We start from the raw sequence: 19,542 nt of genomic DNA on the forward strand, positions 1-19,542 counted from the left end.
AGAAATGGTCACATATAATTTTCCTAAAATTTTGGGATTTGATGCTTCTTCCTCCTTATCGATATGTGCATCCTCCTCATCATTCTGGACTTCGGGATTGATCTTAGTTCCACTTTGGAGAGTTACGGAACTCACATTTGCGCGTAGATTCAGCTCCATTTGAGAGAGTAACTTTCTTAGTGACTTTAATTTTCCCATATCATGGGTTAGTCGGCCCACTTGCTTATCTAATTCTTGTAAATGTGCTTCAGTCTTTCCTTAGAATTCTTTCTGGGAATTGATTAATTATCTTTGGGAAATCAACATTCTTTCCATCATCACCTCTAGCGGCGTCCTTTTCACTTGTTGTTGGAAAGGCTTCGGTTGATAATTTGGTCTCAGGTTTTGCGCATAGCTCAAGTTCAGATGGTCTCGCCAGCCTGGATTATATGTATTTTCTTATGGATTGTACGGTCTTTGAGGAGGTCCTGAGAAGCTTCCTACGACATTGACTTGGGCGTTTTCTTGAAGCATCGGGTAACAATTTATCGGATGATTCGATATCGTGTATATCCCACAAGCTTTGGTCATTCCGTATTTTCCTGCAACCAATGAACCCATAACTTCAGTTAATTTATCTAACTTATTTTCTAAAAAAATGTACTTATCTTGTGAACTCATCGGATGAGTTCACTAAAAATTTACTGTGAATTTGTTGCCATTATGAAAATTAACTCCCTTGCAGTAGTTGGCGTCATATTTACTAAGGCTCCTCCACTTGTAGCATCGATCATCTTCATTTCCAAGTGTGATAATCTCTCATAAAAATAATGCAATAAGGTTTGTTCGCTCAATCCATGTTACAGGCAACTCGCGCAAAGCTTTTTGAACCTTTCCCAATAGTCATAAAGACTTTCTTTGGGCTTTTTTGGATTGAAAGAATGCTCCTCCTTAGCTCGCTTTCTTTTGGCACTGGGAAATACCTATCAAGAAAAATGAGGCTCATATCAGTCCAAGAATTAACTGATTTAGGAGGTAAATAAAATAACTATTTCTTAGTCGAATCGGCTAAGGAAAAATGAAACACTCTTAATTTAATTTGATCTTCAATAACTCCTTGTGGTTTCGTACTTGAACGAATCATATAGAATTCCATCAAGTGCTTATGAGGATTTTCATTTGGAAGACCGCGAAAAATAGGAAGTAAATGAATCAAACCAGTCTTTAATTGAAATGATGTTCCACCTTGTGGGAATATAATGCAGAGTGGCGTCTGAGTAGAGGAGTTGTGGCTATCTCTCGGATCATTTGTTCTTTTGCCATCATAATCAAATCTTCGTTATTAGACTCAAAGTTTGCGTCAGCTACTTCAGATTCAGATTCTAGATATGGATCTGAACTGAGTTCTTGTTTTTCTTGTCTCTTTCTTTTCTCTCAAAGCGTTTGTGCGTGGATTCTTCAAGTTCTAACTTTGATTTCCGGGTAAAATCAAGTAGTTCTACTGGATTCTTCTTGGTCATAAATCAAAGAAACTCAAAGAAAAAATTAGTTCTTGTTGTTAATCCCCAACAACGACGCCAATTTGACGTGCGTCATTTTTCATGTCAAATAATTTACTTCCTTCTAGAATAAAAATAAAAATAAATAAAGGAAATTAAATTGAATAGTATAGGAGAAGTAGGGTCGATCTCACATGGACCAAGAAGACTGATGAATTTTTTCGTCTTTCATTATGACCCAGGTGTGATTTGCATGGAAAGTAAATAAGATGGGTAGATTTGATGGTTTGAGAATTAAAAATAAAATTGAAAGAAAGATAATAAATAAATTAAAGAAGAAAAATAATTAAATAAAATAAAATCTGAAAAATTCAGTTGATTTAGGAAGCCTTGGGTAATAGTTCTGACTCAAATTCTTTGGATCATCGAAACAGATTTACCCTTCAAGATTTATGTCAGCATGGGTAATCCATGCGACTAAGTTGTACACCGAATACCCAAGTCAATCTTCGATTTCGGTTTTGGAAATTAATCAAACCAAGGCAATCTTGATAATGATTAAGATCCAAGTGTATTTGCAACCAACTCGGACAAGATATTTCAGTAATCGCTTCTCTAATCTCAATTCCCAATTAACAAGACAATCTTGTTAAATTGTGTTCCTAGGAAGTCGAATGTGCTTTGATCAAATCCTTCCTCCCACATATATAATCGCGACAATAATCAAGACTAAAGTCAATCTATTGACATTCATTTTTCGTCCCGATGTTTTTAATAATATTATTATTAATTATTATTATTATTATTATTATTATTTGTTTTTCAGGCTTTACAAGTCCAACAGGCCCAGTTACATCCAGACCCAAATATACAACAAACCTAGTGGGCCCAAATCAGCCCAATGGGTCCAAGCCTAAACTATGGCCTATATCAATTAGGGTTTGGTGAAACCCTAGTTTTCCATTCCAACCGTCGCTATCGCCAGCGAAGATCTTTAGCCGCCGCCACTATTCTGACCACCTGGACCTGACGATTCCAACCGTCGTTCTAACTACCCATCGTCATCTATAGTAAACCAAATCATAAAATCAATCTACAAAACCAATATCTAACAAAACCCATTAAAAAAAGGGATTAAATCCCGAAAATCCGGAATGATTAATGTACCATCATCACATCTCTGCCAAGCTTCACCAAACACGCAGAGATGAAAGTATAACAGACAACAAATCAAATAAGAAGGGGATGAGATTGGATGGAAAATAAAAAAGGGATTTTTGAAAAAAAATAGAGAGGAAAAATGAGTAGATTTGGGCAAAAAAGAGGTTTCGGTTTTGAAAAAATAAGGAAAAATGAGGAGGGAGGTTCGAGAGAAAAAGAAAGGGTTGGGGTTATAAAAAAGAGATAGAGAAAAAAACCTGGAAAAAAATAGAAGAGGGAATAAAAAAATAAAAGAAGGAAAAAATAGAAAATAAAAAAAAGAGAAGAAGCAACCAAAAGCTTTCGAAAAAAGGAGAATATACCTTTTAGGGAAGATCCGGCCGTTGGTAGCCTCACCGGAGCCGTAAAAGCCATCATCGAAGATAAAGATCGTATATTTAAGGATTAAGCTTTTTCCATCATTGCTTGTATGGTCGGATTTAGGATTCAACCGTGAGGGGTTGGGTCTTGGAAAGTTATTTTGAGATGTCATGCCCCGTGGCCATCGATTTACGGTGGTTGAAGCTTTGTTTCATTCTCCCTCGGTGGCGGAATGTAAGAAAGGAAGAGAGAAAAGAGAGTTGGTTGATATTTTGATGGGTAAGAAATGAAAATAAGGGTTTCAAAATACCCTTAAAATGGGTTATATCCCAGTCACCGTGTGATGTCATTTTGAGGAAAGGAGGAGAGCAATGCTTTTAGCGCATGGGCTAACCGCGCATGACGGGTCCCTGTGTTATAATACTTACATTTTGGTCACTTAATGAAAGTGCATCCTTCCATTTCGAGTATTTTGCTTGCTTAATGTTTTATTTTAGTCCTCGCCGATTAGTTATTATTTGTTTATATGTTCAGAATTTTGGATGTTAATTGTGCATAACATTCGTTTTGGTCCTGAATGATTGAAGTTGGTTTATTTATGATTGTAGTACCTATTTTGTAAAATATTTGTAATGGTTACCCTGATTTCTTATTGGTTATATAGTTTAATCCCTAAAGTTACTATCTTTATTATTTTGATCCATAATTTACATATTTGTTAATTTCCTGCTGGTTGTAATATTTTTCAAATATTATTTAACACGAGAAATTTATGGAAATGCGCCTTAACTGACAAGGAGTGTGTTTCCAATAATTGTTCAAACAAAATAATAAATTTTATATGTTTTTTAAAATATATTTATATGTATGTATTTTATTAAGTTAGGGCAATATTATTTTGTATTTGGAATCCATGGAAATGCCCTTTTAACTAACAAGAAATGTATTTTCGAGAATTGTTTGTGCAACATAACACCCATTATATTTTTCTAAAAAGGGTCATAATTTAAATGTATATTCAAATTTGCAAATTTCAATATTTAGATGACATATAATCGCTTAGGTACTAATTTTGGGTGTTATGGGGGTGTTAATTCTTCCCCACGCGTAAACGACTCCTGAACCCTTTTTCAAAGTGAGTTTCTGGTTAAACGTATATCACTTTTTTTATCTTTTAAAATTATTTTTCTTAAAATTATTTTAAAAGATATTTTTAGGTATTCGACCTAACTAACCCAAATGTCGATGACGACTCCAATATATTTATTTGTTGTTTATTTTAAAACTCAACATTTTCCTAGATTAAGTTGGATCGCTTCCCGAAATAGTCCCAAAAAGCTTAAGGACTGTTCTGACATAATCTTTAGTTTTGAAAAATTGTTTTGATTTTATAAAAATAAGCGCAAAGAATAAGAGAAAAATTATGAAGTTATTGAAGTGTTATTCAATTCTCTCGTCAGAATTAAATCGTCAATTTTACCCTCGGTTAAAAAGGAAAATTGGCCAAACATGACAAAAGTCATATTTAGTATTTAAAAATAAAAACTTTAAAAGAAAAATAACAGAGAAAGTAAAAGAAGAAATTTAATAAAACTAAAAGGAAAGAAAAACAAGTGAATTATGATGATTCGAGATATTGAATGATGAAAATGACTTACCCGAGATGGGTATTTATAGCATTCTAAAACCCAAGAAATGCTAAAAATAAATCAAATAAATTACAAAAGATAAATCCTAAAAAATGTTTGAATTTAATTCTAAAAGATAAATCTAATTTCTTGAATTTGAATTGCTCAGTCGCCCGCACGTCTTCCAGAAGCTTGCTGACTGGAAGTTGACTGTACCTTCTAGAAGTTGCTGACTCACTACTACATCAACATTTCATGCCCGATTTCATGCCCATTATTTCAGTCTTGATTCTAGAACAAAAATTGTAGTTTTTGACCCTTTTTAGCACATTTTTCAAGAACTATCGTCCCGCACAAAAAAACATGTAAAACACTCATTTCAGTAGAAAACATGAACAAATAGCTAGCAATTGAACAATAAAAGTAGCACAAAATAAACCTTAGTCATTTACCCTTTTACATTTACATTCGATTTATATTTAATTATGAGTATGAAATTTATTCTAATCTTGACCATTTGTAGTACCTTTTTTTTTGTTTCCTATAACAAAAATCCTAAGTACAATATAATATACCCTAAATTTATTCGGTCATCTATAAAAGATGACATTGAATAAATATAAGATTCATTTTAATATTTTAAAAAATCAATCTTTTTTATTAATCTGTGGTAAGTACAAGATATTATCTGTTCATAGATAACTCTCAACCAATTGACATTGAACGCTCATACCCCTAGCATTCTTAATGCTCGAACCCAAAACCTCACGGAATAACAATAATTCCTTTATTACTGAGGTCACTCAGTTCCTACACCAAATGTACCTTCTTTTTTGCATGTATAAAGGACATTGTTGGTTAGTTTAGTTCCAAGCAAATGAATGCACCTAACCATGAAAAAGGGGCAAACAAATGGGATTGTATGATTTACAAATAAATTAATCTAGTGGGGACAATGGGACTAAATTAATATCTACATAGCTTACACATAAACACATATATGGTTATTGTTTTATACACTGTTAGTAGGAATAAATATTTGATATGAACTTGTCGAATTCCGACCTGAAACTACAAATTCGATTTTTTAAAAGAAAAAGTTTGGGCCCATATTTTTTTAAAGTTAAAGTAAGTCAAATTAATTTTTGTTTAATTGATGTTGATGATATGGTCCCTAATATGATACCCTACTTCTGAGGGAACCCCCACCATTCTCATTGCTCATCATCAAAGTTTTATAGATTTTTTGGGGAGAAAGGCATGAGAATTACCATTGAAGCAATTGTAATTACTATACCAATTGTGTGTCCTTTTCATAAGAAAATAAAAACAATGGGTTTTTCTTTTAAAAAATGATAATTTGATCCTATCATGAATACATTAAATGCTGTGTTTACCGATATGAATTTGAATTGTTCAATATTTGGATCATATCATTAATATAATTTCTCAGAATCAATTAATCACTAACATAATTCGATTAGCATTTTAAATACTAGCATAAATAATGTGTAAAGGTTTTTAATATGTGAACTTGTAAAAAGATGGTAAAAAAGATGTCAAAGGTCCCTGTACTTTTTGAAAAAAACCAATATGGCCCTCGTATATTTTCTCTCTCAATATGGCCCTCCAACTCAGAAAACAAACTCAATATGACCCTTTGACCAACGTTTTTCGTCGTTGATCATTACAGTATTGTCGTACCAGTTCACTGTGCTGACGTGGTGGTCCATCTGTCATGTTAGAGTTAACAATTTAGCCCATTACAGATGCGCATATGAAGACTGTTCAACTATGTATTTATTTATTTATTTATACATGCATTGCATTTTATCTTTTTTTTTTAATTTTCTGACTGTCAGAGGTCTTCCACGGAAGCTGCTCTCAACCTGGCGTTGGGGGCAACCTACTACCCTGCCTCCCCCTTATCCCATTGAATATGGGAATAAGGTTTTGATGTTATTGTTGTTGTTGTACCATGTCATCATCCACGTTAATCTGTCATCCTAGACTGCCATGTCAGCATCGTGAATTGCAACGTCAGCACCGTAATGGTCAACGACGAAAAAATGTTGGTCAAAGAGCCATATTTGATTTATTTTCTGAGTATGAGGGCCAATTTAAGAGGAAAAAACAATACAAAGTGCACATTTATTTGTTTTCAAAAGTACAGGACTCTGATGCCTTTTTGCCTAAAAATATTATATTAAAAAATTATTGAATTTTAGAAAAAGGGAGGACATGTCATGTGTCAAGGTTTTAAATATGTGGAGTTTTTTTTTTCATTTATTTTCTCGGTCTAATTTTCCTCTTATCCTTGCATTCTTTGTATATTTGAAACTTTCATCCCTCAACTTTTAAATTTATGAATTTAATAAAATGCTATTGAGATTTAAAATTGAAGTCCAATTAATAATATCGTCAAAGACCCTCCTTTAGATTGGATTATATGGCATTTAAAAAAATAAAATTAACCCAAGTGGCCAATTTAAAGCCATGAGAAAATATATTTATTTTTAAAATGTCAGATAACCCTATTAATGGAGGTCATTTGACAGTATTATCAATTAGAATCCAAATTTTAAATTAAAAGAGTAGAAATATTAAATCTGGAATATGTGAAGAGTATAAGGATCAAATGTATAATAAGTGTCTTTTATTTTTTAATAAAAAAGTTGTTATTAATTAAGACAATTGTACGGGAGACATATAGTTATATAATCTCATAATTTCAAAGTGGTCCAGCTCATCTCTCCTACCCTATCCTCTCAACATCTTTCATTATTATTATTATTATTATTATTATTGTTGTTGTTGGTGTTGTTGTTGTTATTAATAATAATTAGATTTAAGAGTCATATTTGTCCATGTATATAATTTATTATTTTCGTTCCTATCGTATTTTCGTATTAATTTAACTCTCAAAGTTGTTTGATTGCATCATTTTATATGCTACCCCTAGTTTAAAACCTTAAATCTTAAACCTTAAGCCATAACCCCATAACCTTTAAATCAAAAACCTTAAACCCTAATCCTAACTTAAAACCCTAAATAGTGGTAAATATTTTAAACATTGATGCCATTTAGTAACTTCGAGGACTAAATTGATGCGAAAATACGATAAAGGAGAAAGTAATAAATTGGGTCTACTATAAGGGCAAAAGGGCAAAAGTCACCTTTTTGCCTAATTATTATTATAATAAAATTATATATTTTAGGGTTAAATTGAATACATGTCAAATTGAATATAGATTCGTATCGATTTAGTTAAAATTTAAATCTATATTCAATTTCAAATTGAATAAATCAATTCAGATAATCGAATTCGAGTATAATTTACCATGTTTACATATCAGCTTATATGGTCCTGCATGGTCCACTTCATCCATAAACAGCAAGCTTAACCTAATTCATTTAAAATTTCAATTAAATACGCTTTAAGTTCTTATACTTTTAATGTATTTGAAATATAGTCTTTCTATTTTTTTTCATTTAAAAACTTAAGTTCAATTATTAAAATCACTACATTTATGTTAAAATCAGGTAAGTTACAACATCATTCTTTTAATTATATGGATGTCGATTCCATTTTTATTTTGAATTGTCATATAAAATTTTTTTACAACGTGTTATATGTTCAAAATCTTTCGTAGTAATTGATAAAGTATATACATTCTGCAGAAGCAACTACTCGAATCTAAAATCTCCAGGGAGATCTATTTTACCACTAAAATCGCTCAATGAGTTATTATATTTGAATTTTTAAATAAATATGAAGTGACTAAAGTTTTAGAGGTAAAAAAGGATTAAATTATGAATATATAAAGAGTATAGGACTTGGAACATATTTTAACCATATATGATTAATAAGTAAATAGAAAAAATTTAGGGTAAACGACCTTTTTGGTCATCCACTTATTAGTTAGTTTTTACTTTGGTCTTCTAACTATTTTTTTTTTCAAAATCATACCTAATATAACGTTTTAGTCATGGCTTGATTATATATTGTGTAAAAATTAACGGTGATGATGATCTACCATCATAAGATAATGTAATGTTAGCATTGAAAAATAAAAAATACCATGTCACTATCACTGTTAATTTTTTAGCGAAAGTGACTAAAATAGAACCAAAACAAAAATTAAATAATAGATGGGTTCCAAATAGGTAGTTTACCCTAAAATTTATGTAAAAAGATTATGAAAGCTGAAATGTAAAATAAAAGTAAATAAATATAAAAGCAGTTAAAAGCAAAGCGAAAGCTTCTATTCTCCAACTTTTGAAAAGAAAAAGCCTGAAAATCATTGATCAATGGGCTTCAATTTCTTTTCGATCTTCTCTTCTCTCTGCTTTCTCTTCATCTCTAGGGTTTTGCTTCACAATTCTCTGCAATTTCAAACCTGACAGTTCCATCTTCTCTTCTGCCCAATCCTTCCGGTTCAGTTTTTACATTGATTTAATGGTGTGTTCAGTTCAAATTCTGCAATTGTTTTTGGTTTCTCTTGATTGGGTTTTTTTTTTCTTTTTAAGATTTATGGTTGAGTGTGAGTTCTGAGTGGGTTGAAATTCGGATTTTGGTTGGGGAGAAACACTCGACAGTTGAAAATTCAGTGTTTTTGGGTTTTTGATTGTTTATTATTCTTTTTATTTGATTCCCAGTTCTTAGATTATCTTTTAGTGTCCGATTTTGATTGTTCTGTTTAGCTGGTGAAGGAAAAAAAAGGCTCCATGTTTTCCTGTGTAGTTAACTCTTTCTCTGAGAATATCTGATTTGAATTGCTATGAATTGTATTGATGCTCAGTTTTTTTCCGTAAATTTAACTCTTCCTCCAAGCGTATCTGATTTGAATCTTATGGATTATATCGATCAACCTAGTGCTGAATTTAACTTTTTTTTCCTAATATTTTTTTTATTTTGGTAACTATGTGAGGATCACATCATCATTTCACTCTGTGTTATGAATTGATGATAAATTGTTGCATTTCGTAATAAGTTTTTTTCGGTGTCGATCGATAATGCTTTTCGACTTGTTTTTTCTTTGCCTAGTTCTTAGTTGGGACTTCGGGGTTTGAATTCAGGTTTTTTTTGTTGTTGTTTAGGTGCTGGAAAATGTTGGGAAAAATCATGTTGGTAGGTAAGAAATGTGCAAAAGAGTTTGTAATAATGCATACCTAGCTGCCTACTGCTAGCATGTCACAACTAACTAAGCTTAACATGGTATTTATTTGTTCGGTGAGACATTAAAGATCATGAGGTTTCTGATAATTAGAATGCTTCTTTTTGCAATTATCCGATCTTTGGTTGTTTGTGTGTCGTATCCTTCGACAACTGATATAAATTTTTCATAATGTTGCTTTCCCATTTTTCTAAGCTAACCTACTCGTGTTTCGCTCCTTTTCTTTGCAGAATTTGTTTGTTGGATGTTTTGATAAATAGTTATGAGCTAAAATGTACATATAGGGGTGCGGCATTTGTAAGTGTCGTTTTTTCAAACCAATGGAAACTGCAAGGTGTTGGCTCAACAAGTTGAAATCTAAAGATAAGTCACGGCCTTCAAAGAAGAAAGAAGGTGAAGGTAAAGCAAAGGAGGGGTCTAAACCGCCAACAAGTGAAGAGGTGCCATCAAATGTCACCAAACAGCGCGTTGCTGCTGCGAAGCAGTATATCGAGGACCATTACAAGAAGCAGATGAAAAGCCTCCAGGAAAGAAAGGAGAGGTATGATTTAAATTCTAGCTTAGTTCGTTTCATGGAAAATAATTTTCCCCATGTATAATTTTACAAGTAATTTTGTAACATGCTTTATACTACAGACTGACAGTTCGGTAGAATTATCTCGTGGATATATTTAGTGGAACGTTTGACGTTGTGTGACTGTGTCATCAGCTAAATATATAGCATGATAGGATAAGGACCCCGGGGAAAATTACGGTAATTCCTTTTGAAGATCAGGGATGACCATTTTGAGATAATTGTGATCTTTTTGCAGACGTGATATTCTAGAAAAGAAATTGGCTGATGCTGAAGTCTCTGAGGAAGAACAAAACAACTTACTGAAGTATTTAGAGAAGAAGGAAACAGAATACATGCGTCTTCAGAGGCATAAGATGGGTGCCGATGATTTTGAGCCCTTGACCATGATAGGCAAGGGTGCATTTGGTGAGGTAATTATCTCTTCGTTCTTTCTTACATCATCACATAGGTTCTTCTCTTTCTTCTAGTTGTGCTCCTGCCTCAATATACGTGCCAAAATTGAGAAAATTTTGATATGTCATGTCTACCACTAGATTTTTGTGTTCCTTTTAACTTCGCCTCTTCTAATCACAGGTTAGAATCTGTAAGGAGAAGGCAACTGGTCATGTTTATGCCATGAAGAAGCTTAAGAAGTCCGAAATGCTTCGTAGAGGCCAGGTAGTCCATTTCAAGCCTGCTATAAAATTGCCATAATGTGTTCAGACACGATGCTAATTCATTAGTTTGCATTTCTAATTGTCAGGTTGAACATGTGAGAGCCGAGAGGAATCTACTTGCAGAGGTTGACAGTAATTGCATTGTCAAATTATATTGCTCCTTCCAAGACGAAGAGTATCTATATCTAATTATGGAATATTTACCCGGGGGAGATATGATGACTTTATTGATGCGGAAGGATATACTAACCGAAGATGAGGCCAGGTTTTACGTCGGAGAAACCGTCCTGGCGATTGAATCAATTCACAAACATAATTATATTCATAGGTGAGTTGATGTGACATTAAACCTACATAAACTTTTTATGTAACGGTCTTCCTGAATTTTCACCAAGGGGTAAAACTCATTCTATATGACATGTTGTAGAGACATCAAGCCTGACAACCTGCTCCTTGATAAAGACGGTCATATGAAATTATCGGATTTTGGATTATGTAAACCATTAGATTGCAGTAACCTTCAGGAAAAGGACTTTTCCGTGGCAAATGTCAGTGGAACTCTTCAAAGTGATGGTCGACCTGCACCACCAAAACGCACACAACAGGAGCAACTGCAGCATTGGCAGAGGAACAGAAGGATGCTTGTAATTACTCGACTACTATGTAGTTAATGAAACATTATTTATCCGTTATTAGTGGCTGTACTATTGAGTTTAGAAAGGTAGAAATTATAGACATGTTTCTCCATATTTTCCATTGTTCAGGCTCTATTCGATAGAATTCGCAAGGCTTGTATATTTTTCAGCTTTTAGTTTCCTTAGATATTCTATAGAAAGACCACACGCTCACCTCTTTTTGCTGCTAAGTTAATTTAGAGGGCTTTCATTTTTTTTTTTTTTTGAAATTGCAAAATAATGTTGCTTAAACATTTAAATTTTGTTATACGCAGGCATATTCTACGGTTGGCACACCCGACTATATTGCTCCAGAGGTTTTGCTGAAAAAAGGATACGGAATGGAATGCGATTGGTTCGTATATTAAACACTTAAAATATATATACTTTGTGAGGTCTTCTTTTCGGATAATATATTTTTAGGTATCTTATAATGGGTTTTTTATACTTTTCCAGGTGGTCTCTTGGTGCTATCATGTATGAAATGATTGTTGGATATCCACCCTTCTACTCCGATGAGCCAATGTCGACCTGTCGGAAGGTAAGTTATTACAGTTACTTTTTGCCCCTCTTTACTTATGAACATTGTGTGATAAACTTTTCTATATTGCAACTCTAAAGTAGTTAACACTTCTTATTGTCCTTTGTTTTGAATTTTCTAGATAGTAAATTGGAGAACTCACCTAAAATTTCCTGAAGAAGCAAAACTATCCCCGGAAGCTAAAGATGTTATCAGTAAACTCTTATGTAATGTCGAGCAAAGGCTAGGAACGAAGGGTGCCAATGAAATTAAGGTGTGTGGTGTGTTCTGTTTAAGATTCTTCGATTTTGCTTTCAAATAGAATGCTAATAACCAAATTAACTAGTTGTATCTGTTTTTTCTTTCAGGCTCACCCATGGTTTAAAGCTGTTGAATGGGACAAACTATATGAAATGAAAGCTGCATTTATTCCCGAAGTCAACGATGAGTTGGACACACAAAATTTCGAGAAGTTTGAAGATGTAGATTAGTGTTGCTGCGTTTAAATATGCGATAACCTGTTTAGACATATTCTTATTATTCTCTTTTCTTTTCATGCACCAGGCTGACAACCAAATTCCATCTCTAGCAAAATCGGGTCCATGGAGAAAGGTTAGTGTAGATACAATTGCTTCTTTTCCATAAATAACGAGGCCCGTTTTGTGTGAAATTTACCATGGGACCATTTCATTTACTGGTCAGTTTGCTTTGATTTATATGTTATATTTCATCATGTTTTAGAATTATCTTAACCAAATTAAACATGGTTAATAAAGTGTAATTGCTGTTAAATGATGTTTCGATTGCTCACATGCTGAACCAGTCTATTTTCTTCGATTTATATGCTATATTTCATCATGTTTCGGACATTGTCGAACTCAACCGAATTAAACACGGTTAATTTTTACCCTTTGATGCAGATGCTTTCATCCAAGGATATAAACTTTGTGGGTTATACATACAAGAATTTTGAAATCGTAAATGACAATCAGTTACCAGGCATCGGTATTTTGCTTCCTCTGTTGCTTTTGTCCCTTCAATCTTTCTCAACCCTCTTCCGGTTGTTTTGCAAACAAGTTTATCCTACGGACAAAAATCTTTGTTTTTTGACTCATTTTTATTTATTCCGTTACAGCCGAGCTAAAGAAGAAGAGCTCGAAACCCAAGAGACCCTCCATCAAATCCCTTTTCGGTAAGGCATTATTACTATACTTTTTTCGCGGCTGAGGTCCGATTTGTAGGTTACACATGCTATGAAGCTCTGAAAGTTGAGGTTTTGGCATGATATAGTAGAATGACTAAGGCACACATTGGTCTATATATGTTGCAGCGGATGAGTCTGCTGCGGCTGCAAGTCAACTTGTTCAAGGGAGCTTCGTAAGCATCTTGCCACCGCAACATGAAGTCCCCGAAGAACATTATAGAAAATGACCCGACACGATTCCTCGGTGCCCGTTTGATTACCGATAAAGCTAATATTTACTCGGTGAGTAGCTTTTGTTTTTACCACATCTTAGATTTCAAGTTCTCATTGGAAAGTTTTCGAGTAAACAGAGTGAGCTGACATTTTGAGGTGGTTCTTGAATCAGCTAGGTGATTGTTCTTTGTAAAATACTACTACTAATAATAGATAAATATGAAAGTAAATATTCTTTCAATATAAATTAAAGTAGTTTTATTTGAGAAAAATCGGTTTTGTTCGAGTAATGCATTCAAGTAAAAAACCGGTTTTGTTCGAGTGATGCCACATCGCTTACCACCTCCATTTTCATGCCTCTTTGTTTAGAAGATAAATTTGAAAACAAAGATTCTGTAAATATAAATTTAATTAAGATTATGAATGTATACGTCTGTTACTGAATGTCCGACAATCATAAGTAGTTTCATTTCTGGGGATCGCATTCTTTGTGAAGACTGTTGTGAGAACCCGGTAGCAGACGCATATGCGGAGTAACGGTTCGTGAATACCATTATAGTGCCATTATCTCCCATCAGAAGAAAATAGAATGGGGAAAATTCTTCTTACCAGGGGAATCTGTCGTTCATTTCCTTTTTCCACTTCCGAATGTCAAGAGATCGAAGCTCCGGAGGGTATCATCACGGCCACCTCTAGTGGCAGCAGCACGAGTGAAAGATGATGCTTTGGGCACAAAGCCGGGTTGAACTCTCTGAGTCGTTGACAGGCGACCACTGGTCGAGAATAATATGCTAGACCGACTCTCACTAGGCTCACCAGAGGAGCCAGGTTGGCTGCTTGATACGACTGGCCTCTTTGAAGCGCTATCATTCTAAACTAAATATAATTGTAAGGACATACATGGACGGAAACAAGATTTTAATTAAGGGGACAAAATATAATTAACAATAAAGAATGAGGGACAAAATCAAAATAAATCAAAATTTAAGAATATAGTTAATTGCATCATAAGTTTTCAAAGAATGATTCTCATTTTAAATTGGTCCCTACACTTTTAAATGTTACATTTTATTTCCTAAACTATGACTATCATTCTAAATTAGTCCTCAAACTTTTGAATATTCCAATTCCATCCCCAAACTATGACCTTCATTCTAAATTGGTCCCCAAATGTTTTGATTATTCCAATTTCATCCCAAGCTATACATTTATATTAATCACATCCCTTGTTAATAAAATTGTTAGACCAGGTTATATAATTATATGTTTGAAAAAACAAAATTTAGGTTAACCTATGGTTGAAACTAATTGTATATCCGGATCAATTTAGGGAATGAAAATGGGATACTCAAAAGTCTAGTGACCAATTTAGAAAGAGGGCCATAGTTTATGGATGAAATTAGAATGTTCAAAAGTTTAAGGACTAATTTAGAATATTAGTCATAGTTCAATGATGAAATTAGAATATTCGAAAGCTTAAGGACCAATTCAAAACAAGGGCTATAGTTTGGGGACATTGATGCAATTAACTCTTACAAATATAATCAATACTAAACTAGTAAAAAGAACCCCACGATAATTAGTTGTCATACCATGAACAAATAACATCTACCAATAATCAATAGTTTGAGCAACCCTACTAAAAGAGGGACATCAATCTCTATTAACCATGATCAATGATGGATTAAGGGTTCACACATTCTCATGGACATCAATCTCTACCAACCATGATCAATGATGGATTAAGGTTCACACATTCTCATGTAACTAGGGATCAAACTGATAAAAACATATAAAAATCTAGGGACCAAACTGAAAAATATAAAGAGGGCATTATATTAATCATCTCTAGATATAAAGAGAAGATGTGTTATATTGATTATCTATGTGTAAACGACAATTAAATTTGTAGAACTTATATTTTGATATATCAAATAAGGAAAAAATATTTTTGGACTAAATTAAATTTATTCAAAATCTTTAAAAATAATTCAAAGTCCAAATAAAGTAAAAAATGTTTTTTTAAATGTTTTTGTGAGCTTTAATTTGTAAACACCTTCCTTTTTAGAGGTTTTCTTGTTTACAATTATTTTCCTTTGTAAAGGAGTTTTGGTTCTAGTTTAACCAAGTGAAAAACTAGAGAGTTGTAAAGTTTACTTTTGATCTTTGAAAAAAAAGAACAAATTAGTGGATTTGTTGGAAAATCTAAGTGATGAGCTTAGGTAGTGGATATACATTTGGTTGATAAGTAGAACCACTATAAATTATTGTGCAAATTGTCCTATCTTTATACTCCTTAATCCCTAAACTTTAAAAAGTTAATTTACCCCCTCTTGGTATATTTCGGTTGATAGAATGAGCTTCATCGAGTCTAACAATTGGTATCAGAGCTTGACTCATTAAAATGTCTAACAACCTTAAGACGATCCTTGAAGAATCTCTATTCCTTTCTGACACAACTGAGAAGATGGCTTCCACCTCTGACTTATTCTATATAGAAGACTCTGAACCGATTAAGCTAACTATCATCATTGGAACAAATTAATTAAGATATTCATCCAATACAATGATCTTGATGCATAGAAGATGATCGAGAATGATTACTCTTCCCCAAATAAGAAGACGAAGGAGTGAAGTGACCAAGAATAGAAGAAAGCTCAAAAAATACCAAGGCCACGCATATGTTGTTTTGTGCATTTGGTCCCGATTTATACGAAGGGTTTCTTCTTGTTCAAATACCAAGGAGCTTTAGAATAAGCTCGAAGAGATCCATGGAAACAAGAAAGAATAACTAACAAAGGTGGTGCGCTTAATGGCTCTTGAAGAGCCCAATGTATCTTCTAACTCTAATGAATTCGAATCATATTCTTTTAATGAGTTACAAGATGCATATGATGAATTATTTTTGGAGTTTGAGACAATGAACTCCAAATACTAGAAAATGATTTCAAAACTTAAAGTTGAAAACGATTTTCTTTTGAAAGCAAAAGTTGATTTTGAAAAACAAAATGAAATTTTGAAAAATGAGTTAGATATTTCAAAAGTAAAAATTGAAAGTTTTGAAAAATAAAATTTTGATTTAAAAGTTAACCTTGAATGACTAACAGAAGAAAAAGAAATATTTTAAATAATTCATCTAGTTTCATAAAAATAAAATGCTTATGTTGTCATTATCATGGTCACAAGGAACATATTTGTCCTCTAAAGAAAGGAAAACGTTTTAAAATTAAACAAGTATGAGTTCTAAAAGGACAAGGGGCATTGAAACTAAGGTTCAAGGATCCAAAGCAATTTGGATACCAAAATCCAATTAAATATCTCTTGTAGGTGTGTGGAAGCAATGGTGATGAAAGTGAAGATATTCAAATGCTCTAGCCACACTTCATATGGAATGAGTAACCTCTAAGTTTATTTTGATTATCTTGCATAATTGGTTGCTCATTTGGTTTAAGCATGTATAAGTTTTGATTTTAAATGATTTTATGTTTTTTATCTCATGTATGTTAAAAAGTGTTGTGATGAACATTTTCTAAAGTTTTAATGATTTTTTATAAATGTTTGTTTACCATAATAAATTTTGGTTAAAATTGGTTTTAATGTTTTGTTTTTACAAATTTTAATTTTTGACCTTAATTTAAATGTTTATGCGTGTGAATTTATTGCAAATGATATATCTCTAGCAATTTATATTAATTTTTCAAATGCATAATATTTTTTGATAACTTTATGCACATGCACTTAAATACAACAATTGATATGACATAAAGTTTATTAGAATTGGATATATTGAATTTCACGTGCTTCTAACATGTTTGTTCATTTTTGTTGAAATTTAATGTCTTTTAAGTATCAAGCTTTTAAAGTCAAATTTTTGTTTGGAATGCATTTGTTGAGGGGAAGCTTTTGATTTTTCAAATAATTTTAATGCTAATATTCTTGACTTACTCTCCATTATTATTTTAGAATCTTAAAACTTGAATTATTTTTGATATAACAAAAGGGGAGAAGTATATGAGTTTGAAAAATTCAATTTCAAGAATGAAAAAGGGGGAATTTTAATGTTTTCCAAAATATGTCTCTTTTTAATTAAATGTTTTATTAAGGGGAGTTTTTCCGAAAACCATTTTTCAAAGGTTTTGTTATATCAAAAAGGGGAAGATTGTAGAACTTATATTTTGATATAACAAATAAGGGCATAATGTTTTTAGACTAAATTGAATTTATTCAAAGTCTTCAAAAATAATTCAAAGTCTAAATAAAAGTTTAAAATGTTTTTAAATGTTTTTCAAACTTAGTCGAACCTTTTCAAAACATACTCAATGGTTTTCGCGCTTTAAAGCCATGTTTCCAAGCTTCTCTGACTCAAAGGATTGATCCCTTGGACAACAGTGAGTTTGGGATATATCCCTCTAGGAAAAGGATCGACCTCTTCCCAAAAAGGATCGATCCCTTTGGTAAAAGGATTGATTCTTTGTGCCTTAAAAGTTGTAGGTAATGGTTATTTTGATCTCCAACGGCTCCGAAACATCACCAACGGCTAGAAACGACTAGTAACTCATTCCAACTTGTAAAAACAACTCAAGGACACTTGAAGAAGGTGATCAACACCTATCCAAGTAATCAAACACAAGAGAAAAGCTTTTTATTCTTTATTTCATTTTTCTTGTAAATATTTGTGTTTTTGTGAGTTTTAATTTGTAAACACATTCATTTTTAGAGTTTTTTTGTTTACAATTATTTTCCTTTATAAAGGGATTTTGGTTGTAGTTTAGCATGAAAAATTAAAGAGTTGTAAAAGTTACTCTTGATCCTTGAAAAAGAAAGAACAAATTAGTGGATTTGTTGGAAAATCCTAAGTGAGGAGCATAGGTAGTGGATGTACACTTAGTTGATAAGTTGCACCACTATAAATCATTGTGCAAATTTTTCTATATTTATACTCCTTATTCTCTAAACTTTAAAAAGTTAATTCACCACCTCTTGGCATATTTCGGTTGATCGAACGAGCTTCATTGAACCTAACAAAATTATTATCTCAGTTTGAGTCATGTCACAAAATTTTCATCTTAAAATAAAATTCGACTTAACCTGACTTCATCATTTCCAATATATGACTCAAATTAAAAAAATACTATTTTTTTATAAAAGTACATTAAATTCGAATAAAATGATCATACATGTATAATCCACCATAATAATAGTAGAGATTGAAGGCAAAATTGACCCAATATGAAAAACTTTATTTAGCCCAATACAACACCACAAAATATTTTTGGAACTATGACATTTGCTACAGTAATTTGGAGCTCGTCATGTGGGTATGACGAGTTCCAATAAAATATATTTTTATTGAGGATAAAATTTAATAAAAATTATATTTTTTAAACTTGTCTTTTAACGTGACGAATTTGAATAAAAAATATTATTTAGGTAAACTCGTCATGTGGACGTGATGAATATCACTTACACTATGGTATTTTTTGTATATCCCAAAATAAATTTGGAGGATTTAATGGACCAATTCTTTACCCGCATGATTTATTGGGTCAATTTTATCGAAAATTGAATACAAATGCGAGGTCGAAAACGGGTTTGGACAAAATTTTATATACTAGTAACACAATTTGATAAAGCTGAAATTGACAACAAATATATTTTTATATCTTAACATTCTTGTACTTTTTCTTGGTCCAATTAGATACTTAAATTTAATCTTTGGTTTGAATTGATACATGAATTTATTCTTTTGGTTAAAAAGGTACACACATAATTTTAAATTTAAATTGGTTAAAAATTGTAAATACCTATTTAAACAAAAAACATAAGTTCAGGTACTGATTTTAACAAAAAAGACAAGTTTCCGTACCTAGTTGAAAAAAATGAAGTTCCAAATT

The 19,542-nt window shown here is 32.3% G+C and overlaps 1 protein-coding gene across 2 annotated transcripts; it reads left to right on the forward strand.

The window, feature by feature from the left end:
* Positions 1–8,883: 8,883 nt before the first annotated feature.
* LOC120213876 (serine/threonine-protein kinase tricornered-like) lies at positions 8,884–13,777 on the forward strand. Of its 2 annotated transcripts, XM_039211922.1 has the most exons (14): positions 8,884–9,089; positions 10,035–10,345; positions 10,617–10,791; positions 10,955–11,038; positions 11,124–11,365; positions 11,465–11,681; positions 11,987–12,066; positions 12,168–12,252; positions 12,374–12,505; positions 12,600–12,713; positions 12,796–12,843; positions 13,152–13,236; positions 13,367–13,423; positions 13,562–13,776. In XM_039211922.1, exons 2-14 carry the CDS (start codon positions 10,125–10,127, stop codon positions 13,660–13,662), a joined length of 1,641 nt encoding a protein of 546 aa, XP_039067853.1. In that variant the 5' UTR covers positions 8,884–9,089; positions 10,035–10,124; the 3' UTR covers positions 13,663–13,776. The 2 variants fall into 2 exon arrangements, with proteins under 2 accessions (XP_039067853.1, XP_039067854.1); XM_039211923.1 differs by lacking the exon at positions 8,884–9,089 and having other exon boundaries at positions 13,562–13,777.
* Positions 13,778–19,542: the final 5,765 nt, after the last annotated feature.

The sequence above is a fragment of the Hibiscus syriacus genome, unplaced genomic scaffold, assembly GCF_006381635.1.
Source record: "Hibiscus syriacus cultivar Baekdansim isolate YM2019G1 unplaced genomic scaffold, ASM638163v2 tig00110044_pilon, whole genome shotgun sequence".
NCBI lineage: Eukaryota > Viridiplantae > Streptophyta > Magnoliopsida > Malvales > Malvaceae > Hibiscus > Hibiscus syriacus.

Bases quoted from the DNA above. Each gene is read 5' to 3' on its own strand.
- LOC120213876 (XM_039211922.1), top strand. From the start codon at position 10,125: ATGGAAACTGCAAGGTGTTGGCTCAACAAGTTGAAATCTAAAGATAAG. The intron at 11,366-11,464 runs GTGAGTTGATGT...GACATGTTGTAG, and splicing joins AAACATAATTATATTCATAG to AGACATCAAGCCTGACAACC. The intron at 12,844-13,151 runs GTTAGTGTAGAT...CCTTTGATGCAG, and splicing joins AATCGGGTCCATGGAGAAAG to ATGCTTTCATCCAAGGATAT.